The sequence below is a fragment of the Kogia breviceps genome, chromosome 6, assembly GCF_026419965.1.
Source record: "Kogia breviceps isolate mKogBre1 chromosome 6, mKogBre1 haplotype 1, whole genome shotgun sequence".
NCBI lineage: Eukaryota > Metazoa > Chordata > Mammalia > Artiodactyla > Physeteridae > Kogia > Kogia breviceps.
In genome coordinates, this window is record NC_081315.1 from 74,580,076 (window position 1) to 74,604,838 (window position 24,763).

At 41.6% G+C, this 24,763-nt stretch overlaps 1 protein-coding gene across 4 annotated transcripts; it reads right to left on the reverse strand.

Moving 5' to 3' along the window:
• On the reverse strand, window positions 1–23,000 carry OCIAD2 (OCIA domain containing 2). Of its 4 annotated transcripts, none has more exons than XM_059065810.2 (7): window positions 22,890–23,000; window positions 13,698–13,826; window positions 8,659–8,755; window positions 7,030–7,083; window positions 3,742–3,789; window positions 2,664–2,781; window positions 1–1,031 (listed from the first exon to the last, which is right to left on the reverse strand). In XM_059065810.2, the coding sequence occupies exons 2-7, from the start codon at window positions 13,761–13,763 to the stop codon at window positions 950–952; spliced, it is 465 nt and encodes a 154-aa protein (XP_058921793.1). In that variant the 5' UTR covers window positions 13,764–13,826; window positions 22,890–23,000; the 3' UTR covers window positions 1–949. The 4 variants fall into 4 exon arrangements, with proteins under 4 accessions (XP_058921793.1, XP_066892156.1, XP_066892154.1 ...); XM_067036055.1 differs by having other exon boundaries at window positions 7,030–7,061; window positions 22,890–22,966; XM_067036053.1 differs by lacking the exon at window positions 22,890–23,000 and adding an exon at window positions 22,628–22,764.
• Window positions 23,001–24,763: the final 1,763 nt, after the last annotated feature.

The following is a 24,763-nucleotide window of genomic DNA, read 5'->3' on the forward strand; positions in this document are numbered from 1 at the left end:
TGACACATATATAAAGTATTTAACTGAGAAAATGCAAAGATGCAAGAGAAGTTTTCATGTAGGGCTCAGACAATCTGTCAAAAAGACAAAAGGTCCCCAGTGGAAGAATTTGTTTTCATGCAAAAAACCTGACAGGAGAAGAGGAATGCAACTCTTGGGGTTGGATTGGCAGCCTCTGAGCTCCCTTAAAGCCCTGAAGTTTATCATTCTCTGAATTAATTCTTCCAGTGAGTCCTCCCAGAATTACGTAAACTGTTCCTGAGGGACATTTGGGGAAGTTGTGTTTATTCTTTTAGGCCACCAGCAGAATATAAAAGAAAGCAGTTCTTGAGAGCTGACCATGAGCATGTATCCATTAGCTAAGCAAGGAACCTAAAACAATGGGCTTTTCTAAAACTTCACCATACAGAGGAGACATAAAGTCACGGAGGTCATCAAAAGGACAGTTGATTCACATTGTGACTCTTTAAACGGAAACATTTTTCATTAAAAAATCTTGGCCCCTACATTTTAGAAAGCACTTCCCATAGTCACAGTCTTTCTTGCCCTATATTTCTAGCTCCACACATAACACAGCATGATTCCCAAGCTGCCCAACCTTCATTCCTATCCTCCATCAGGGATCTTAAAACCTTGAACAAAAGCAGAGTGAAAGAATGGATGGGGGTGAATCAGAGAAGACTCTAAATCCTTTTATTTAGCTGTAAGCAAGTAAGAGTGCAACAGAATTTATTTTGGTGTATGAATGCTCCCAACATGTTCTTAAACAACAGAAAAACATGGAATGCTCAATTCAATGGAGAATCAACCGCGAAAGCATTTCAATAGAGTGAGAGAATCACAATGTTTCTCTTCTACTATAAGTAAATTATTTTAAAGTACATTTGACATTTTAAAGGCGTACAAATTCAGATGTTTTTGGAAACTTCAAAGCCCACAGACACAGAGTTTAGGAAGTCGAAGGCTGTGAACTTCCCTCCTTACTTAATCCATGCTTTGTTTTGCATTCCTCACAGGTAAGCAGGCAGTGCCTAAAATAGAAGCAAAAATGTTGGTTTGTACTTTGACACTGGAAGCTCTTGTCTGAACACAATATTATTTAGAGTTTTTTAAAGTTTTAATTGATGTATAGCTAATTTACAATGTGTTAGTTTCTGGTGTACAGTGAAGTGATTCAGTTATATGTATACATACGTTTATATATATTCTTTTTCATATTCTTTTCCATTATGGTTTATTACAGGATATTGAATATAGTTCCCTGTGCTATACAGTAAGACCTTGTTGTCTATTTTATATATAGTAGTGTGTATCTGTGAATCCCAAACTCCCAATTTATCCCCACCCCCTTTCCCCTTTGGTAACCACAAATTTGTTTTCTGTCTGTGAGTCTGTTTCTGTTTTGTAAATAAATTCATTTGTATCATATTTTAGATTATTTAGAGGTATTTTCTACCTAAAGCTAAAGTTCTCAAGCCTAATGTTTTTCAGGAATTATCAGAGCTGTTTCTTGGTTTCAGACTCCCCGAATTTCTTCCACAAAAAGGCCATTAATGATTTTCCTGTCCAATGTTGTTTTCACCATGTTGTGCTGCATCTCAAACAGAATCCACTGTGACAAGTAAGGGCTCTTTAGAGAAATGTGTCCCCAACACTAGTCTTATAATACCATGGTAGAAATAGCTATTATTTACTGAGCTCTCACTGAGTGTCATGAACAATCATTTCTATTCCTTACACCATCCCATGAAAAAAATTCTGATCACCATATTATACAAATGAGAAAACTGAAGATTTGAGAGTTTAAGAAACTTGTCCAAGTTCACGCAGCTTAGTAAGTTAGCAGTTAGAACCCCTTTTGATCCCAGCGACTCTTAACAGCAGAGGTAATGCCGCTTACTCCAGAGTTCTACTGCTTGTATCCCCTAATGAGAATCATGATTTATATTAATATAGTAAAGACTCTGAGAAATCCTGCAGTCAAGAGCCCTGGTTAAATTTGTGTAACCCCGTGACGGTAGAAGCTGTGTCTGCTGATCAAGGCGTTCTTTAGAGACTTGTACAATGCTTTGAACGTAGTAGGTACTTAATAAATGTTTGGTGAGCAAATGAAATAGGTATCCCAGATAAATCATAATTATTATTGAAGTTGAATAGCAACAACTCAAACTTTGAATTTTTTTCAACATATGAATGTTAAAAACTATTTTAATATTGTAAATGGTGAATGATCTTGCATTTACTTTTTAATAATTATCTTTACTATAATCCTTTAATCAAACAGAGTACAGGGCTTCCCTGGTGGTGCAGTGGTTAAGAATCCACCTGCCAATGCAGGGGACACGGGTTCGAGCCCTGGTCCTGGAAGATCCCACGTGCCGCGGAGCAACTAAGCCCGTGCGCCACAACTACTGAACCCGTGTGCCACAACTACTGAGGCTGTGCTCTAGAGCCCACAAGCCACAACTACTGAACCCGTGTGCCTAGAGCCCGTGCTCTGCAACAAGGGAAGCTACCGCAATGAGAAGCCCTCACACTGCAAGGAAGAGTAGCCTCCACCCGCCGCAACTAGAGAAAGCCCGCGCGCAGCAACAAAGACCCAACGCAGCCAAAAATAAATACAGATATTTATTTTAAAAAACCCAAAAAAGCAGAGTACAAACCTGTTATGCCCTGGGCCAAAACCAGCCCCACGCAGCTGACCTTCAAAGGAATGGAATTTACTCTGGCATACTCTTATGTATGATGCCTTTCCAAGGCCAAATCCCAAGATACCAGCAACTGTAAGAGCAGATTAGGAAAGATAAATAATTTAAAGGTTTGGAATCTCCTCCATTAATGGTCTTCTAGAACTTTATTAACAGCAGTAATTCTTGTATCAAAAGTACCTTGATGAATCAATGAACAAAATCTCTGGGAATGAAGTTCCCTATTAAAGAGCAGGATTGGGAACTGGAGACTTTTGATCTCCTCAGTTTTGAACTGGAGGTAGAAGGGCTGGGATAGAGCAAGCAAGGGTGATGCCCAGACACGGGCAGCCACAGGGAGGCCCAACTGGCAAACAAATCTCTGAAGCCATGGGGAGGGAGAGATGGGACTTGGGTTGTGGCTCTAGGTAGCCTCCAAATCACTGGGTAGGAGAGCCCCTTAATATTCTTTATGGATTGGAGTATGGGGAGCTGCAGTCCATCTCGCGTGTCAGGGAGGAAGGTCACGAGGCAGAACCATGGAAGACATTTTCAACCTGCTATTCTTGCTGGGAATGAGGTTTCAGATCGTAAACCGGAATACGTCCTCTGTGTACATAAAAGGTCTATGGATAACCGGTATACGAAGGTGAAACCCTAAGTTTACGGTAAATGTACTATTAGAAAGCCCTGATTTAAAAAAAACCGTTTGTTATGTCCGTTATAGAAAATATTTGGAAAAGACTGGCCAAAAGAAGAAAATTAAAATCTCTCATGGAGCTATCATTCAGAGACTCTGCTGTTGATGTCCTCTTGTTATCCTGCCAGGCCATCCTAGTCCATGCTTTAGAGAGGGCTACGGTGAAGTCCCTACTGCTCAGCTTTCCATCAGAAAGTGTCGAACGAACTACAAACTGCAAGGTGGCAAAAAATGGAGACTGGTTTTTCAGAGAGTCAATACAGGCAATTTGGTTAACCTGGACATTCCTATCTCCAGTTGCTATAAACATCTTCTTTTTAAAAAATGAAACTTTTTTTTCCTTCTATGACTTACGTGCAACTTTAGGCAATGATCCAAATCTTGGATTAGCTGCTAAATAACCTAAGAAGTAATGTATAAATACATTATTATTTCATTCTATAACTTATTTAAATTTATAAAGTATAAAGAAGTCTTCAGGGTTTAAGACATACACAGATTCTTAATCTAAAGAGATGATCTTAAAAGAGATAATTCAAATCTTGATTGAATTTAACACTCAAATAGTAGTCATTTTTGGCAGGTAACAAGTAATGGCTTTAATGTATAGAAAAAGAACATGAAACAGACAATTTATGATGTATTTAAAGATATCAAGGCAAGGTGGAGATAACAACTTAGTTCTAAGCAATTAGTCATTGCCCCCTCCCCTTTGAAAGTAACTCAACACAGAGTTTCAATTTAGAGATTCACAGTATATATAATCACAATTTTATTTATTTTTGTTTGTTGTTTTAAAATCTTTTTAAAATTAATTTTTATTGGAGTATAGTTGCTTATAATCACAATTTTAAAATGAAAGCATTTCCACCTATGGTGGGCAGAATAATGAATGTTCCTATAGATGTTCCCATCCCAATCCCTAGAAACTGTGAATACATTACCTTACACAACAAAAGGGAATTAGGGTGGAAAATGGAATTAAGGTGGCTAATCGGATGACTTTATTTATTTATTTATTTATTTATTTTATTTTTTATTTTTTTGGATGACTTTAAAATAGAGAGATTATCCTGGATTATTTGGGTGGGCCCAATGTAATCACAATGACCCCTGAATGTAGAAAAAGGATTCAGAGACAGAACCAGACAGATGGCAGTATGGGAACTTGGCTCCACGTTGCTGGCTCTGCAGACAGAGGAAGGGACCATGTGCCAAGGAATGTGGGTGGGTTCCAGAAGCTAGAAAGGGAAAGGAAGCCCTAGAGCCCCCAGAAAGGAATGCAGCCCTGCTGACACTTTGATTTCAGCTCAGAAAGACCGATTTTGGACTTCTGACCTTCAAGACTGCAAGCTAATAAATTTGTATTGTTTTAAGACACTATGTTTGTGGAAATTTGTAGAAAAGTAATATACAACCTGGAAAAATATATTTGTACAGGGCTTCCCTAGTGGTGCAGTGGTTAAGAATCCGCCTGCCAATGCAGGGGACACCAGTTCGAGCCCTGGTCCAGGAAGATCCCACGTGCTGCAGGGCAACTAAGCCTGTGCACCACAACTACTGAGTCTGTGCTCTAGAGCCCGTGAGCCACAAATACTGAGCCCGTGTGCCACAACTACTGAGCCTGCGTGCCTAGAGGCCGTGCTCCACAACAAGAGAAGCCACCACAATGAGAATCCCATGCACCGCAGCGAAGAGTAGCCCCTGCTCTCTGCAACTAGAGAAAGCCCACGTGCAGCAACGAAGACCCAACGCAGCCAAAAATAAATAAATAATTTTAAAAAAGAGAAAATCAAAATAAAATAAAATAAAAATTTTTAAAAATATATATTTGTACAGATGTAAGAGATGGTAGATTTTGAGCAAGTAGTTTAATATTCATAAAACATAATCCCTATATATAGATGTCATGGCCATTTTTCTTTTTTCTCTGTCAAAAATGTTCTGCAAAAGGCTTATTACTGACTAATATATTCCACAAAAAGACTATCTTCAAGTTATAAAAATGAAATCATATTTAATAAATCAACTTTAAAGACAACAATAATACTGACTGAAATGAGATTCTTCTAGATATATGACATGTGGTCTTTCATACCCCAAAAAGAGCTAAACATCTTCCCTCATGTTTGCTGGGTACAAGTACTCTCTAAAATCCTAGTAATCAGCAGTGTTCAGTATCATGGGCTTCCACAGGGTCAGGTGCCTTCTTGCTGTCTGGGGACTAAGCAATGCTTATAGGTTCTCTGGTTGGATGGAGTCGGGGAGAAAGAAGAGAGAAAGGAAGGAGGAATAGAGGGGAAAAATGGACAGTGCTAAGAGGCACGGAGAGGTTATGTGGGTGATGCAGGGCGGCTGCCAGTCCTCATGACCTACTGTACACGGGTGCCTCTCCTGAGGCAGATGCAGCCTCTCTCCAGGACAAATGGCTTGGTGTTCAGAGCTTGGGTGAATTTCAGCCCCATTTACCTCTTCCCTGGAGCACCCTTGTGCAGGGAAGTATCTGTCTAACCATATATCAAGGCCCTGGGAGACACAGGGACTCTGGTACAGAGACAGGCACTGCAATATTTTCCTGGGGCTGTCATAACAAATTACTACAAACTCAGTGGTTTAAAACAACACAGATTTGGGACTTCCCTGGCGGTCCAGTAGTTAAGACTCTATGCTTCCACTGCAGGGGGCATGGGTTTGATCCCTGGTCAGGGAACTAAGACCCCATGTAGCACGGCCTAAAAAAAAAAAAAACCAAAAAAACCCACACAAATTTAATACATTACAGTTCTGGAGGTCAGCAGCTCAAAATGGGTCTCACTGGGTGTTTTAGTCCATTCAAGCTGCTATAACAAAATACCACAGATTGGGTGGCTTATAAACAGCAGACATTTATTTCTCACTGTTCTGGATGCTGGAAGTCCAAGATCAGAGTGCTGGCATGGTTGACTTCTCATTGTATCCTCACGTGGTAGAAGGGGCCAGGACCCCTGTGGGGTCTCTTTTGTAAGAGCACTAACCCCCTTCATGAGGGCTCCACCCTCATGACCTAATCACCTGCAAAGGCCCCACCTCCTAATAGCATCACCTTGGGCTTTAGAATTCCAATATGTGAATTTGGGGTGAGCATGTATATTCATACCATAGTACAGGGCTATGTCAAGGCATCAACAGAGCTGCAAGCCCTCTGGAGGCTCTAAGGTTTCTTCCTTTCCAGCTTCTGGAGGCCACTCATTGCTTAACTCATGGCCCCTTCCTCCATCTTCAAACTCAGGAATGTTGAGCTGACTCTTTCTCATGCTGCCATCTCTCTGGTTCTGTCTTCTGATCCACTCTCATTTTCAAGGACCCTTTTGATTATATTGGGCCCATCTGGATAGTCCAGAATAATCTCCCTATTTTTAAGGTCAGCGGATTAATGACCTTAATTCCAACTGCAAATTTAATTTCTCTTTCTCACGGTCACTCATTCCGGGAAATAGGACATCTATGGGAGGGAGAGCTGGGGACGTAGGCTAGAAACAGGCAAAAGCCTGCACAAATAAATACTTCATCAAAAAATAAATTCCAAGTACCAAAAACTGCCAGGAGGACCGCAGAAAACTGGATTCTCTTAAGTTAAACTATGTACCAAATACTGAATCTTACCATGGTGGACCAGTCCTTGGGTGACAAGCATGCTTACAAGAGAAAAAGGCAGAGCTGTAAAACAGAAACGCCCTTCAATATTGGTATTTTAAAACTTGGCACCTCACCTAGAAGAATGAGGGAGAATTACTCTGAGTGTTTTCTCTTCCTGCTTTGGCAGTGAGATTTTAGTCATTTTTTATTTTACTAATTTGACAAATATTAAGCACCGCTGGAGAATTTTCTTGGGGTCTGCCCCAGGCATTCAACCTAATGCACAGCATTAATGTGACAAAACCTAGACCCCCCGCCACTCTGTCTCTGAGACCCACCATGCACTGGATTCTGATCACTACATACAACACAGGCATCTTCATGTGTGTGCGCTGAGCTGGGGAATTTGGGAGTTTCGATTCGCTATATATTTTGAAATGTTCAATCCTGTATGAAAGTTTAAAAAAAGAGGACAATAAACTGCACACCCTATCTACTATAGTTCCCTGCTTTTGTCTTTTATGACATTTTGTCACACAATTTGGATACGTTTATTTTCTGAAGAGTACTACATTCGAGGTAAACATGGGCCATGTTTAGAGATGATTTTTATCTCTAAACAGGCAAGTTAGTCCAGAAAAGGCAGTTTCTAGTTCTGTCAAAATGTATCAGATAACTTCTTCCCAAAGCACAGAGAAGTGATAAAAAAATTGGTTGCTATTTGATTTGTCTTGGTTGCTAGCTCTTCCTAGTAACCAGGACAAATCAAATAGCAAACAAATTTTTACACTCAGAGCTAACCTGGTGGTAGGCAAATGGGTCATACTGAAATGTTAAACTACTAGGGCTTAAATAAATTACTCACTCATAAGTTGTCAGAAAATTTCTAGCAGCACAATCAATAAGAGGTAATGAACAGTGAACATCAACTTCTAAGGAGTGTTACTTCCAAAAACAACTGATACTGGATTTGAATGATGTAAGAAATCAAAATGAGTATTTCAAAGTAAAATTATCTCTATGCCAGCAATATTGGGACTATATCTATAGGCTCTATTAGGACATTTTTTCAAGTGACAAGTCACGAGTTTTTAAAATTAAACAGGACCTTAATGCACAGCCTCAGTTCACACCCTTGTCTCATATAAAGCATGCCTGGAAAGAGGAAGAGACTTGGCAGAAAAGGTTACTTCAAGACATTGTAAGGGAAGTATTAACAGAATGCTGCCACTCTTCATTCATTCCATGAATATTTAATAGGTACTTTTTATATGTGAAGCAGTGTGCTTGGCTCTGGGAGGGAGCAATGAACCTGAACTTGATGAAGGTTAGAGTCCAGTGGAATTGTGGAAAGTCTACTCTTTCAAGAAATTCTAAATAACACTCTTGGTACACGTTCTCGGTCACATGAAAGAAAGTGTTAGGTGTGCATCACTTTTTGCTAAGGGGGGTAAACAGCTCCTAAATCAGATATTATCCCTGCCCTTAAAACGGTCTAAACATGGATTTAAATTCCAAGCAGCCTCAGGTATCAGTGTCTTCAGGGAATTACGCAAAGTCCCTGCTCAAAAATAAATCAATACCGTAATTCTAAGATATTAGGCAGTTTATTGCAGCACATACAGTGTTAACAAAGATTAAGAGGGATGCAATTACCTCTCTTCCAGAAACTTTCTTCTTGACATTCCCGGATAATCTTTGAAATCTCTGACTTGTGGATGTGCAGTTTTGATTTTGGACAAAACAACAGACTCTGCAAGGAAAGTTACGTGATGACTTGACTGAAATCATCAGAAGAGCATCTGCTCTGTCTTCCCTAAAGAAGGGCAAGGAGGTCTCTTCACTCTGGTCACACAGTGTGCTTTCTGTCCCGGCTGCCAGCACTGAGCAATGGCCAGTTTCAGCCAGTGCTTTCCAGCAGTGAACACTGGACGGACTTAAGCAAGAAAAGACTCACAGGTGGAGAAGCAGTGATTCAGTGACTAGTGAGCATGAAGCAGTTATCTGGTCAGAACACATTACTGCTGAGGTCACATTTTCTTTCTTACTTCCAGCCTCTGTCCATGCAGTCCCTGTCCCTGCAATCACATTCACTCCCTTTGGCTACCTGGTCTTTTTTTTGTGTGGTATGCGGGCCTCTCACGGCTGTGGCCTCTCCCGTTGCGGAGCGCAGGCTCAGCGGCCATGGCTCGCGGGCCCAGCCGCTCCGCGGCACGTGGGATCCTCCCGGACCAGGGCACGAACCCGCGTTCCCTGCCTCGGCAGGCGGACTCTCAACCACTGCGCCACCAGGGAAGCCCGCACCTGGTCTTCTTAAGACCCAGTTCAAGATCTCCTCCTGGGTGAAGAGAGAGACTTCTCCTACAGCATAATATTTACACATCTGGGATCACACTCAGAGCGGTATTACAAATTATCTATTTATAGCTCTGTATTCCAATTTACCTATTTATACTTCTATAAGCATTTTTATTTTTAAAAAATTTTTTTAAACATCTTTATTTGAGTATAACTGTTTTACAATAGTGTGTTAGTTTCTCCTTTACAACAAATGAATCAGTTATACATATACATATGTTCCCATTTCTCTTCCCTCTTGTGTCACCCTCCCTCCCCCCCTCCCTATCCCACCCCTCCAGGTGGTCACAAAGCACAGAGGTGAACTCCCTGTGCTATGCGGCAGCTTCCCACTAGCTATCTAATTTACATTTGGTAGTGTGTATATAAGCATTTTTAGACTGTGAGAAACTATAGTCTAAAAAGCATCAGGGCTTCCCTGGTGGCGCAGTGGTTGAGAATCCACCTGCCGATGCAGGGGACACAGGTTCGTGCCCCGGTCCGGGAAGTCCCACATACCGCAGAGCAGCTGGGCCCGCGAGCCATGGCCGCTAAGCCTGCGCGTCCGGAGCCTGCGCTCCGCAATGGGAGAGGCCACAGCAGTGAGAGGCCCGCGTACCACCAAAAAAAAAAAAAAAAAAAAGTAAAAAGCATCAGCAGACTGCTTTTTATTTTTCTACATACTTTACTTTTTATCTTAACAGTTTTTTTTAAACACATTTATAAATGGTCTGCACATAATATTTGGGGGAACTATTGACATGGTTGACATTATTTTTATTAGTTCTACAGTACTTTTTTTTTATCATGTTGATGTGCTACAATCTGGACTAATTCCCATCTTTTATTATCCTCCCCTTTTGTAGGTATGTATGTGGTTGTTCACTTACTCTCACCCACATTCTCCATCCCCGTTCTCTGCCCATCACCGCCATTCTGGGGGTTTAACGTGGATCTTTTGTTTGTATATATGCTTGCAAAACGTTCACTGTTTTGGGTGTCTGCATTTTTAATGCAAATGGCATTGTTTTATACACTTAGTTTTGTTTTTAAAAATGTTTTCAACTCAGCTCTACACTTCTAAGATCTATCCATGTTGCTATATTTATCTAGTCCACTGTTTCTAACTGCAGCATGATTATCCAGGATGCTTCTGAGTCCCCATCTCCAAATGTCCCCTTACAGACCCACATGAGAACACTTTGCAGATATGTATCTAGAAGTAAAATGCAGGGCATGCATATTCCAGCTGAACAAAGTCTTGCGATAATGCTCTCCCCAATGGCTACACCAGCATCCACTCCCATCAGCAGCGTGTGAACATTCCTCTGTATGCCTAAGAATGGCACAAGAGCTAGTTAAGCTGGATTCCAAGCAGGTTAGAGTAAAGAAAGGATTTTGTAACACTTGGCATTATCCAGTTTTCTAAAATTTAACAGTCTAATAGGTATAAAGCAATATTTTATTGTCTGATAACTAATGTGTTTGAGCATCTCTATGTAGTCTTCAGCCAGACTGTCCTTCTCTGTTGAGGCAATCCCTGCAACTAGACCTCGGTTGTAATCTTTTCTTGTTCGGTGACTCATTAATTTTTTATTGTGGTAAAATACACGTAACATAATAGTTACCATTTAATATATTTTTTCATCCTCCCATACACTTTATTTTTTTTAAATTTTATATTGGAACATAGTTGTTTTACAATGTTGTGTTTAACCATTTTAAAGTATACACTTCATGGCATTCAGTATATCTACAATGTGTGCAGCCATCACCGCTGTCTAGTTCCAGAGCTTTTTCATCACCCCAAAAGGAAATTCCATACCCATTAAGGAGTCTGTCCTCATTCCCTCCTCTCTCCAACTGCCTAGCAACCACTAATCTGCCTTTTGGATTTGCCTATTCTGGATATTTGGTACAAACAATATCATACAGCATGTGACCTTTCGTGGCTGGCTTCTTTTCCTTTGCATAATGTTTTCAAGATTCACCCATGTGGTAACATGTATCTGTATTTCATTTATTTTTATGGCTCAGTAATATTCCATTGTATGAATATAACACATTTTGATTCTCCATTCATCCACTGATGGACATTTGGATTGTTTCCACCATTGGCTATTGTGAATAATGCTGCTATGAACATTCCTGCACAAGTTTTTGTTTTCAGCTCTGCTAGGCCATACTGCAACTCTACGTTTAACTTTTTGAGTTTTGCACAGGAACTGCACCATTTTCTAATCCCACCAACAATGTAGGAGGTTTCCAATTTTTCCACATCCTTGTCAACATTTGTTATTTTCTGTTTTGTTTCTTTTTTTTGGCTCCGCCATCCGTCTTACGGGATCTTAGTTCCCCGACCAGGAACTGAACACATGTGTTTTGTTTCTTTTTTTTAAAATTAGCACTTTAAATGTTTTTAATATAAATTATTCAATTTATTTAAACTAAATAAACTAAATTCTTTCTGTTTTTTGACTGTGGTCATGCTAGTGATTGTGAAATGGTGGTTTTGATTTGTATTTCCTTAATGACTAATGACATTGAGCATCTTTCCATCTGAATATTGGCTATTTTTATACCTTCTTTGGAGAAACACCTATTCAAGCCCTTTGCTCATTTTTCAATTGGGCTGTCTTTTTGTTATTGAGTTGTAGAGCTTTTTATATACTCTGGATGCTAGACCCTTATCAGATATATGATTTGTAAATAAGTTTTCCCGGGCTTCCCTGGTGGCGCAGTGGTTGAGAATCCGCCTGCCGATGCAGGGGACATGGGTTTGTGCCCCGGTCCGGGAAGATCCCACATGCCGCAGAGCCATGGCCGTGGAGCCTGAGCGTCTGGAGCCTGTGCTCCGCAACGGGTGAGGCCACAACAGAGAGAGGCCCGCGTACCACAAAAAAAAAAAAAAAAAAAAAAAAAAAAAAAAAAAAAAAATTTTCCCATTCTGTGGGTGATTCATTTGTTTTTTAGAAACAAATTTTATTTAATTTTTTCCCTTAAGTCACACTGCTATTTCCTTGTTTGTGAATTACTTATGTAGGTCCTCTGCCATTCATCTCTTGGAGTTTTAGTGTTTTTCTTGTTGAGGTGCAGTTCCATGGCTTTTGAAGTTCACCTTGCTGATTTTGCAAATGTTCTTTTTTGACTCTTTGTTTGTAGTAGATGTCAATGTGGATGGTGATCACTATTTCCTGAGCACTTGCACACAGGCCAGGCACTGTGCCAAGCACTTTACGTGCATGATGGTGACATGCAAGGATCTTGTGGCACCTGTGCCTTCAGAGCTCTACAAACAGCCCAAGCAGGCAAACTCCCTCTTCTTCCTCTACAACTCCCCATAGCACAGCACATGGAAGTGGTGGCCATGGTGAGTCACAGTGACCAGGGAAGAATCTGTTCTCACACACCACTTACGTTAGCTCAGCAAGCACTCCTCCTTATCCCAGTGTAAATATTTCTTCTTGGTTCTGCCTGTGGCTGCAGCAGAAATAAGCAACACCTCCCTTCCTCTCCTCCCACAAAACACACACATATACACATCAATGGGCAGGGATCCCAACTATCACAACTGCTGTGAGTCCTGCAGTCAAGACTGAAGCTCCTGCAGTGTCCCCAGGGAGCTCTGGTGATCCTTTTTGGTAGAACCATAAATGTTTTATGGCTCTCCATTTCACAGAGGCAACTCGGGTGTCCAAATTCCTTATGATGTGATATCATTTGTCTATTTACCTCTCCTAAACTTTGCTCCTTAAATATCATCTCCTCCATAACCCATTTTTAGCTTGAAAAAGTTGACTCCAGAGAACATGAACTCTATTATCCCATCACAATACTTTCTCTTTTCTTCACTTATGTGTCCCGGAAACAAACAGTATTCATTCTCAAGAAGCTGAAAAACTGTGTCCCTGTTAACACTGGGTTCTCAATCTGATGGCTAATTTAGTAGTTAAGGACTCTGCCATCCCAAACAGGAACACCTGTAAGCAGCATATCCTTAGTATGATTAGCCTTGATAACAGAAATGAAAAAACATGCATCCTGTAGCATTCTGTTAGATTCAATTAAGAGTTTCGTTCTGGTTAAGGAAACCTCTTCAGTCGCTGACAACCTATGGAAGAGTTTGTTAAGCTGAATTCTAAACAGGGAAGAGTAAAGAAAGGATTTTGTAAATAATTTAAAAGGCTCCTTTTCAAGGCAGCCAAAAACACACTTTCCTTCTCCATTCTATTTTCCCTGAACCCATCCTACAAAGTGCCAGACTGAAAAAACTAAGATAATTGATCAAGGATGAGGTTTAAGGCAAGTCCTGTATAATGTTCCTCTTCAGATGGCAGACTTTCAAATTAGAAATATACCTGCTTGCTTGGTGGTGGCAAATGGGGACCTTTATCTTGGTTTTCATGTGTAGACACTGAAGCCATGATGACTTTGTCTTTGCTTCTCTTCTAGTTGAGTGGACTCAGCTTCCTCATTTGACCCGATGTCTAAGGAAAGTAGAAGAGAGTCACCATGCCGTGACTGAACATTTATGTCAACCGTAAAAACACCCTTAGGATCAACTCCCTTATTTGGAGAACTTATTTTCATTTTGTCTTTAACCTTCATCTCCAGCCACCTGTGAACTCACTTTCTAATGCTCCTCCTCCACCAACACACACACATTAACTGACTAATGGTGACAGATCAGAGGAAGGGTGGAGTGAGATGTCACATGAGGCACAGTGAAATCTTTTATGACCTATAAACTGTCCTCAAAAAATTTCAATTCATTACAAGGTCATTAGCTACACAAATATTTACTGTCTATAATGTGCCAGGCCAAGGGATACAAAGGATAAGACAAAATCAGTGCTAAAGGAACTCACAGGGGAAGACAGACAAGTCAGCAGTTACACAACATGCAAAGGGCTTCCCTAGAGTCATGCACATGGTGCTAAGGAAGAAAGGCTTGTTCTCTTTGGTCAGGTCTGAGGACACAAAAGACCAAGGCTCTTGAGCTTTCAAGAGGGTCTGTGGGGCTGTTGGAACGTCACACCGGCCTCTGCTACCACAGGCTCGCCCTGCATTCTGTACCCGTTCCTCCCCCTGGCCTGAGTGAGCCAGAACCCCCTAATCAGCTGCTACTTTAACCCTGTCCTGTTTGAGCCACGAACAGATGCCCTCAGGTGACCTACATCCACAGATAGGGCAAATCCAAAGCTGAACCCCAGGAGCTGTGCAAACAAAGGAGAGAAAGGGAAATCTCTCCCAGCAGCCTCAGGAGCAGTGGATTAAATCTCCACAATCAACTTGATGTACTCTGCATCTGTGAAATACCTGAATAGAAAATGAATCATCCCAAATTCAGGAGGTGGACTTTGGGAGCAACTGTAGACTTGGGGTTTGCTTTCTGCATCTAATTTATCTCTGGTTTTATGTTTATCTTAGTTTAGTATTCAGAGTTTATTATCATTGGAAGACTTACTGATTTGGCTGCTCTCTTTTTTTTTAATATATATTTATATATTTTTTCCTTTTCCTCTTTTTGTGTGTATGTGTATGCTTCTTTGTGTGATTTTGTCTGTACAGATTTGCTTTTACCATTTGTCCTAGGGTTCTTTCTGTCCGTGTTGTTGTTGTTGTTGTTGTTTTTATAGTATAGTTTATAGCACTTGTTATTCTTGGTGGATTTGCATTTTGGTTTGGTTGCTCTCTTCTTTCTTTATTTTAAATTACTTTTAATGTTTTTATTTTAAATAATTTTCCTTATTTTTTATTTCAATAACCTTATTTTATTCTTTCTTTCTTTCTCTCTTTGAATCTTTCTTTCTTTCTCCCTTTTCTTCTGAGCCATGTGGCTGACAGGTGCTCTGGCCAGGTGTCAGGCCTGTGGGAGAGCCGAGTTTGGGACATTGGTCCAACAGAGACCTCCTGGCTGAACATAATATCAAACAGTGAAAGCTCTCCTAGAGATCTCCATCTCAATGCTAGAACCCAGCTCCACTCAACGACCAGCAAACTACAATGCTGGACACCCTATGCCAAACAACTAGCAAGACAGGAACATAACCCCACCCATTAGAAGAGACGATGCCTAAAATCATAAGGCCACAGATACCCTAAACACAACACCAGACGTGGTCCTGCCCACCAGAAAGACAAGATCCAGCCTCATCCACCAGAACACAGACACCAGTCCCCTCTACCAGGAAGCCTACACAACCCACTGAACCAACCTTACCCACTGGGGGCAGACACAAAAAACAACAGAAACTACGAACCTGCAGCCTGCGAAATGGAGACCCCAAACACAGTAAGTTAAGCAAAATGAGAAGACAGAGAAACACACAGCAGATGAAGGAGCAAGGTAAAAACCCACCAGAACAAACAAATGAAGAGGAAATAGGCATTCTACCTGAAAAAGAATTCAGTGTGGTGATAGTAAAGATGATCCAAAATCTTGGAAATAGAATGGAGAAAATACAAGAAACGCTTAACAAGGACCTAGAAGAACAAAAGAGCAAACAAACAATGATGAACAACACAATAAATGAAATTTAAAATTCTCTAGAAGGACTCAATAGCAGAATAACTGAGGCAGAAGAACAGATAAGTGACCTGGAAGATAAAATAGTGGAAATAACTACCACAGAGCAGAATAAAGAAAAAAGAATTAAAAGAATTGAGGACAGTCTTAGAGAACTCTGGGACAACATTAAACACAACAACATTCGAATTATAGGGGTCTCAGAAGAAGAAGAGAAAAAGAAAGGGACTGAGAAATTCTTGAAGAGGTTATAGTTGAAAACTTCCCAAAATAGTCAATCAAGTCCAGGAAGCACAGAGAGTCCCATATAGGATAAATCCAAGGAGAAACATGCCAAGACACATATTAATCAAACTATCAAAAATTAAATACACAGAAAAAATATTCAGCAAGGGAAAAACAACAAATAACATACAAAGGAATCCCCATGAGGTTAACAGCTGATCTTTCAGCAGAAACTCTGCAAGCCAGAAGGGAGTAGCAGGACATATTTAAAGTGATGAAAGGGAAAAACCTACAACCAAGATTACTCTACCCAGCAAGGATCTCATTCAGATTAGACAGAGAAATTAAAACATTTACAGACAAGCAAGGGTTAAGAGAATTCAGCACCACCAAACCAGCTTTACAGCAAATGCTAAAGGAACTTCTCTAGGCAGGAAACACAAGAGAAGGAAAAGACCTACAATAATAAACCCAAAACAATTAAGAAAATGGTAATAGGAACATACATATCGATAACTGCCTTAAATGTAAATGGATTAAATGCTCCAACCAAAAGACATAGACTGGCTGAATGGATACAAAAACAAGACCCATATTTATGGTGTCTAAAAGAGACCTACTTCAGACCTAGGGACACATACAGACTGAAAGTGAGGGGATGGAAAAAGATATTCTATACAAGTGGAAATCAAAAGAAAGCTGAGTAGCAATCCTCATATCAGACAAAATAGACTTTAAAATAAAGACTATTATAAGAGACAAAGAAGGACACTACGTAATGATCAAGGGATCAATCCAAGAAGAAGATATAACAATTGTAAATATTTATGCACCCCACATAGGAACACCTCAATACATAAGGCAAATGCTAATAGCCATAAAAGGGGAAATTGAGAGTAACACAGTCATAGTTGGGGACTTTAATACCCCACTGTCACCAATGGACAGATCATCCAAAATGAAAATAAATAAGGAAACACAAGCTTTAAATGATACATTAAACAAGATGGACTTAATTGATATTTATAGGACATTCCATCCAAACACAACAGAATACACTTCCTTCTCAAGTGCTCATGGAACATTCTCCAGGATAGATTATATCTTGGGTCACAAATCAAGCCTTGGTAAATATAAGAAAATTAAAGTCATATGAAGTATCTTTTCAGACCACAAGGCTATGAGACTAGATATCAATTACAGGAAAAAAATCTGTAAAAAATACAAACACATGGAGGCTGAACAATACACTACTTAATAAACAAGAGATCACTGAGGAAATCAAAAAATACCTAGAAACAAATGACAATGAAAACATGATGACCCAAAACCTATGGGATGCAGCAAAAGTAGTTCTAAGAGGGAAGTTTATAGCAATACAATCCTACCTCAAGAAACAAGAAACATCTCAAATAAACAACCTAATCTTACACCTAAAGCAATTAGAGAAAGAAGAACAAAAAACCCCCAAAGTTAGCAGAAGGAAAGAAATCACAAAGATCAGATCAGAAATAAATGAAAAAAAAATGAAGGAAACAAAAACAAAGATCAATAAAACTACAAGCTGGTTCTTTGAGAAGATAAACAAAATTGATAAACCATTAGCCAGACTCATCAAGAAAAAAAGGGAGAAGACTCAAATCAATAGATTTAGAAATGAAAAAGGAGAAGTAGCAACTGACACTGCAGAAATACAAAGGATCATGAGAGATTACTACAAGCAACTATATGGCAATAAAAAGGACAACCTGGAAGAAATGGACACAGTCTTAGAAAAGCACAACCTTCCGAGACTGAACCAGGAAGAAATAGAAAATATAAACAGACTAATCACAAGCACTGAAATTGAGACTGTGATTAAAAATCTTCCAACAGGGCTTCCCTGGTGGCGCAGTGCTTGAGAGTCCACCTGCCGATGCAGGGGACGTGCGTTTGTGCCCCGACCTGGGAAGATCCTACATGCCGCATAGCGGCTAGGCCCGTGAGCCACGGCCGCTGAGCCTGCGCGTCCAGAGCCTGTGCTCCGCAATAGGAGAGGCCACAACAGTGAGATGCCCGCATACCACAAAAAAAAAAAAAAAAAAAAAAAAAAAAAATCTTCCAACAAAAGCCCAGGACCAGATGGCTTCACAGGCAAATTCTATCAAACATTTAGAGAAGAGCTAACAGCAATCCTTCTCAAACTCTTCCAAAATATAGCAAAGGGAGGAACAACCCAAACTCATTCTATGAGGCCACCATCACCCTGATACCAAAACCAGACAAAGACGTCACAAAGAAAGAAAACTACAGGCCAATATCACTGATGAACATAGATGCGAAAATCCTCAACAAAATACTAGCAAACAGAATCCAACAGCACATTAAAAGGATCATACACTATGATCAAGTGGGATTTATTCCAGGAATGCAAGGATTCTTCAATATACACAAATCAATCAATGTGATACACCATATAACAAACTGAAGGAGAAAAACCATATGATCATCTCAATAGATGCAGAAAAAGGTTTTGACAAAATTCAACACCCATTTATGATACAAAAACCCCAGAAAATAGGCATGGAGGGAACTTACCTCAACATAATAAAGGCCATATATGACAAACCCACAGCCAACATCATTCTCAATGGTGAAAAACTGAAACCATTTCCACTAAGATCAGAAACAAGACAAGGTTGCCCACTCTCAGCACTATTATTCAACACATTTTTGGAAGTTTTAGCCACAGCAATCAGAGAAGAAAAAGAAATAAAAGGAATCCAAATTGGAAAAGAAGAAGTAAAGCTGTCACTGTTTGCAGATGACATGATAGTATACATAGAGAATCCTAAAGATGCTACCAGAAAACTACTAGAGCTAATCAATGAATCTGGCAAAGTAGCAGGATACACAATTAATGCACAGAAATCTCTTGCATTCCTATACATTAATGATGAAAATTCTGAAAGAGAAATTAAGGAAACACTCCCATTTACCACTGCAACAAAAAGAATAAAATACCTAAAAATAAACCTACCTACAGAGACAAAAGACCTGTATGCAGAAAACTATAAGACACTGATGAAAGAAATTAAATATGATATGAACAGAGGAGTGATATACCATGTTCTTGGATTGGAAGAATCAACATTGTGAAAATGACTATACTACCCAAAGCAATCTACAGAGTCAATGCAATCCCTATCAAACTACCAATGGCATTTTTCACAGAACTAGAACAAAAAATTTCACAATTTGTACAGAAACACAAAAGACCCCCGAATAGCCAAAGCTATCTTGAGAAAGTAAAACGGAGCTGGAGGAATCAGGGTCCCTGACTTCAGACTATACTACAAAGCTACAGTAATCAAGACAGTATGGTTCTGGCACAAAAACAGAAATATAGATCAATGCAGCAGGATAGAAAGCCCAGAGATAAACCCATGCACATATGGTCACCTTATCTTTGATAAAGGAGGCAAGAGTATCCAATGGAGAAAAGACAGCCTCTTCAATAAGTGGTGCTGGGAAAACTGGACAGCTACATGCAAAAGAATGAAATTAGAACACTCCCTTACACCATACACAAAAGTGAACTTAGAATGGATTAAAGACCTAAATGGAAGGCCACACAGTATAAAATGCTTAGAGGAAAACATAGGCAGAACACTCTATGACATAAATCACAGCAAGATCTTTTTTGACCCACCTCCTAGAGAAATGGAAATAAAAACAAAAATAAACAAATGGGACCTAATGAAACTTAAAAGCTTTTGCACAGCAAAGGTAACCATAAACAAGATGAAAAGACAACCCTCAGAATGGGAGAAAATATTTGCAGGAGAAGCAACTGACAAAGGATTAAACTCCAAAATATACAAACAGCTCACGCAGCTCAGTATCAAAAAAAACAACCCAATCAAAATATGGGCAGAAGACCTAAATAGACATTTCTCCAAAGAAGATATACAGATGGCCAACAAACACATGAAAGGAGGCTCAACATCACTAATCATTAGAGAAATGCAAATCAAAAGTACAATGAGGTATCACCTCACACCAGTTAGAATGGCCATCATCAAAAAATCTACAAACAATAAACGGTGGAGAGGGTGTGGAGAAAAGGGAACCCTCTTGCACCGTTGGTGGGAATGTAAATTGATACAGCCACTATGGAGAACAGTATGAAGGTTCCTTAAAAAACTAAAAATAGAACTACCATATGACCCAGCAATCCCCCTACTGGGCATATACCCTGAGAAAACCATAATTCAAAAAGAGTCATGGACTTCCCTGGTGGCACAGTGGTTGAGAGTCCTCCTGCTGATGCAGGGGACACGGGTTCGTGCCCCGGTCCGGGAAGATCCCACATGCTGCGGAGTGGCTAGGCCCGTGAACCATGGCCACTGAGCCTGCGTGTCCAGAGCCTGTGCTCTGCAATGGGAGAGGCCACAACAGTGAGAGGACCGCGTACCGCAAAAAAAAAAAAAAAAAGAGTCATGTACCACAATATTCATTGCAGCTCTCTTCACAATAGCCAGGACATGGAAGCAACCTAAGTGTCCATCTACAGATGAATGGATAAAGATGTGGCACATATATACAGTGGAATATTACCCAGCCATAATAAGAAACGAAACTGAGTTATTTGTAGTGAGGTGGATGGACATAGTTTGTCATACAGAGTGAAGTAAGTCAGAAAGAGAAAAACAAATACTGTATGCTAACACATGTATATGGAAACTAAAAATAAAATGGTTCCGAAGAACCTAGGGGCAGGACAGGAATAAAGACGCAGAGGTAGAGAATGGACTTGAGGACACAGGGAGGGGGAAGGGTAAGCTGGGATGAAGTGATAGAGTAGCATGGACATATATACACTACCAAATGTAAAATAGATAGCTAGTGGGAAGCAGCAGCATAGCACAGGGAGATCAGCTCAGTGCTTTGTGACCAGATAGAAGGGTGGGATAGGGAGGGTGGGAGGGAGGGAGATGCAGGAGGGAAGAGATATGGGGATATATGTGTATGTATAGCTGATTCACTTTGCTATAAAGCGGAAACTAACACACCATTGTAAAGCAATTATACTCCAATAAAGATGTTAAAAAAATAAATAAAAAAGAGGGCAGGAAGACCAGTTTGGAAGGTGCTATAATAGCCCAGGCAAAGATGTGGAGAGACCTGAACCGAGACCCTTGTGGGAAGGCTAGAGATGATAAATTTGTATCTGGATATACTGGATTTGGGTGCCTTGTGGGCATACATTGCAATTAGCCAGTAGGGATTAGAATATTTGAGGATTTGTGTCTGGAGTTACAGATTAAGGGTAGGCTGGAAAGATCAATTTGGGAGTTGCCATCATTGAGATGATAGGTAAAGTAGGAAACATCAATAAAATTGTCTAAAACGAGTACTGGAGAATGTGAACACTGAGGCCAAGGGAATACCAACAAGAGGAAAAAAAACAAAAACAAGCCAAGGAGATGACTGAGAAAGAAAAGCTGATACAAAGGGGAGGGAGTTTCTGAAGGAGGATTGTGAATCATTGGTGTCACGTGGCTGAGAAAAGTGATTTCGCAACAATGGGCATAGTCCAGGTGGACCACGAACGCTACCGCCCCGCCTGCCCCTCCAATGGCCACCGCACTCTGAAGATCCGCACTCCATGACAACCACTGATTTCCATGCAAAATGAACCTCTCATCATACACAATTCTGTTTCCTACTAAGCTGCCAGAAATACAAGCCAAGGGGACCCGTACTTGTACCTAGTTTCACTTTCAGCACCTAATGTTACTGTAGAGGCAGCGTGATGCCCTAGGGTAGAAAGACCTGCTTTCAGATCTTGACTCTACTCTTTGCTAGCCCTTGCTTTCGGGCAAGTGACTTAAAGTGCCTGTGCCTCAGCTTTCTCACCTGCTAAGTGCAGGTGATGGACCTTGATGGGCTGTTGCAAAGATGAGGGATGCGGTCCATAAGCAGCAGCTCAGCACAAGCACCCAGTGAGTGTGTGAGCAGTAAAAGGCAGCTGTCAGAGCCCTGGGCGCTCTATTTCTTGAGGACCTCCAGGAAGTATTTGCTGACCTAAGGTCAAATTAGATTATCTTTGCTTAGTTAGGCCATTGCCTCAAATCTGGAAGCAAAGATACCACAACACAGCTTTGGGGGTCAAGTCTCCTCACCCACCCAATTAGTCACTAGTGGGTCCACATCTAAGCAGGCCTTCTCAGGGTCTCGCCTTCCGGGTGCAGCCCTCACCCCATGCCCTGCTCTGGTTTGGGGTCCCTCTGCTTCTTCCTTTGTTGGCAGGGTCAGGAGTGCTGACAAGTGGGCAGTGGGGGGGAGGCGCTCAGCAGGATGGGGGTGGGGGCGTGTGATCGGACCCACAGCCAGAGGGGGAGGTTACTGAACTTTCTGGTAGGGGAGCGGGTCGGGGGTTTTGGGGGGGGGGGCGGGATCAGCCTGCAGGAATCCGTCGCCATCCCAGGGTCGCGGCTAGAGCCCGGGCCAGTGAGGAGGGGTTGGAAGGGGCGATGCTAGGCCAAGTACCTCCGTCCTGAGGACCCCAGAAGTAATGCGGGCAGAGGAGGCCATCCCCTCTCGCCATCCCTTCCACTGTCACCGCCCCCCCCCCGCCCAGGCGGGCTCATCCGCGGGGCTGAAGATCGCCTCGCAGGCCGCGTCTCAGGCGCCCGCCCAGCCGAGCTCGCCTCCTCGCGCGGCCGCCGCTGTGGCCCGGATGCTCCCGCCTCCCCGGAGCCCGCGCCCGTCCCTGGCGACCCCCCCGCCCCGGGACCCGTGGTCCCCTTACCGCGCCCGCTCCCGGGACCTCGCCTGTGCTCGGTGAGCTTCCCTCCGCCTCTTTCTTCCTTTTGCTCCGCCCCCAGCGGCGCACCGCCCCTCGCTTCCTCGCGTGAGTCACTCAGCAAGCGCACTACATCCCCCATCCTGCTGTGTCTGTTGGTGGCCTCACACCTACGCACAAGTGCCCAAGCTGAAACCCGGCTGTTGCTAGAATCTCCCACCCCACCCCCAAGTCTTGTCTTGACACCTGGTAGATTCTTTTGCCTTTCAAATAACTCCTTTCTTCCCAACAAAAACAGCGACTATTTATTGAACACCCTCCCCGGGCCAGGAGGCTACATCCTGCAGCCTTGTCTTGTTTTTTCTTTTTTTGAGGTGTAATTGACATATGACATTATATTAATTTTAGGTGCACAACATAACAATTCGATATTTGTATACATTGCAAAATGATCACACGATATGTCTAGTTCACATCTTTCACTATATGTAGTTACCAAAATAACTCAACCCCCCCCCCCCAGTCTTGGGATGAGGACTTTTAGTATCTACGTTCTTAGCAACTTTCAAATATGCAATATAGTATTAGTAACTATAGTTGCCATGCTGTGCATTACATCGCTGTGACTTAACTTATTTTATAATTGGAATTTTGCACCTTTGACCCCCCTTCACCCATTTTGCCCATCCTTATGCAATCCTTTCTACAGCTGTTCAGGGTGAGTACTGTTACCTGCATTTTATGGACTAGGCAACTGGGTTGTGCAAGGCCACCCTGGGAGCTTGGAGTCGAAGCCTGGTCAACACAGCTCCCAAGCATTCTCTTTCCGTCCTTGTTCTTTGTCCATGTCCTCCCAGTTCCTGTCACTCCCAACCTCTACACATAGGGGGAGCTGCTGGGTGCTTTTACTACCTGTATCACTCACCCCAACCTCAGCTGCGATTCCTCCCTGACATGCCACTGGGACTCCTGGAGTGTGCTGAGCTGGAAGAGAGAAGTGTGGATCACTGGAAGGCCCTCATCATTTCCCATCTTTTCTTCCTGGCCTAATTTTGGTCTCTACTCCTCCGCCCTCAGCCCCCTTGCTGGCCCCTCTGCCATCCACCTTGCCTTCCTTCTGTTCCTTGAGTTCATCCCGCTCTTCCCACCTGAGGCCTGGCATGGAGCCTCCCCCTGTCTGGACTCATTTCCCCATCCGTCTTGTCCTGGCTTTTTCCTACTTATCCTTCTCTGACTCTTTCTCAGGAGGACCTTCCCCAGCCCCAACCCAGCCTAAAGTGGGTCTTCCTTCTCCTCGTTTATAGCACTTATCATGAGTTGTTATTATATACCTTTTAGTGTGCTTATTCCTTTAAAACCTGTTCCCCATGCCTCAATGTCATCTTCATGAAGTACAGAAAAAGACAGTGTCCGTTTTGCCCCCCATTGTATACTTAGCATCTCATATTTGGAGGGGCCCAGTAAAGAGCTGCTGAAAGAATGAATGAATCAGTGAGCCTGGGTTCAAAGGCTGCCTGTCAAGATACTGTTGTTTTGGGCAGAATCTGTGTTCCCCCCGGTACATCCCCCAGACCACGTTCCTCCATGTGATTCACCTCTTTCTTTTCACTCCCATTTGCCCCTCCAAATGAAAGGGGATACAGTTCCATTGCTAATTTTACATTGTGTTACCGGAAGTCAGAAATAACCCTCTGCCATTTCATGGTCTAAAAGGAATAGCTTTATAATTGGTTTTGTTATAAAAACGAACAGCTCTCCGTTACACCGAAGTTTATCTTCTGACAAACATGCTACGGGCAATTGTCCGTTTAACATCTTGATACAATAAAGTCTATGTCCCCACCCTCATTTCTACTTTCCACCAGAATGTTTATGTTAAT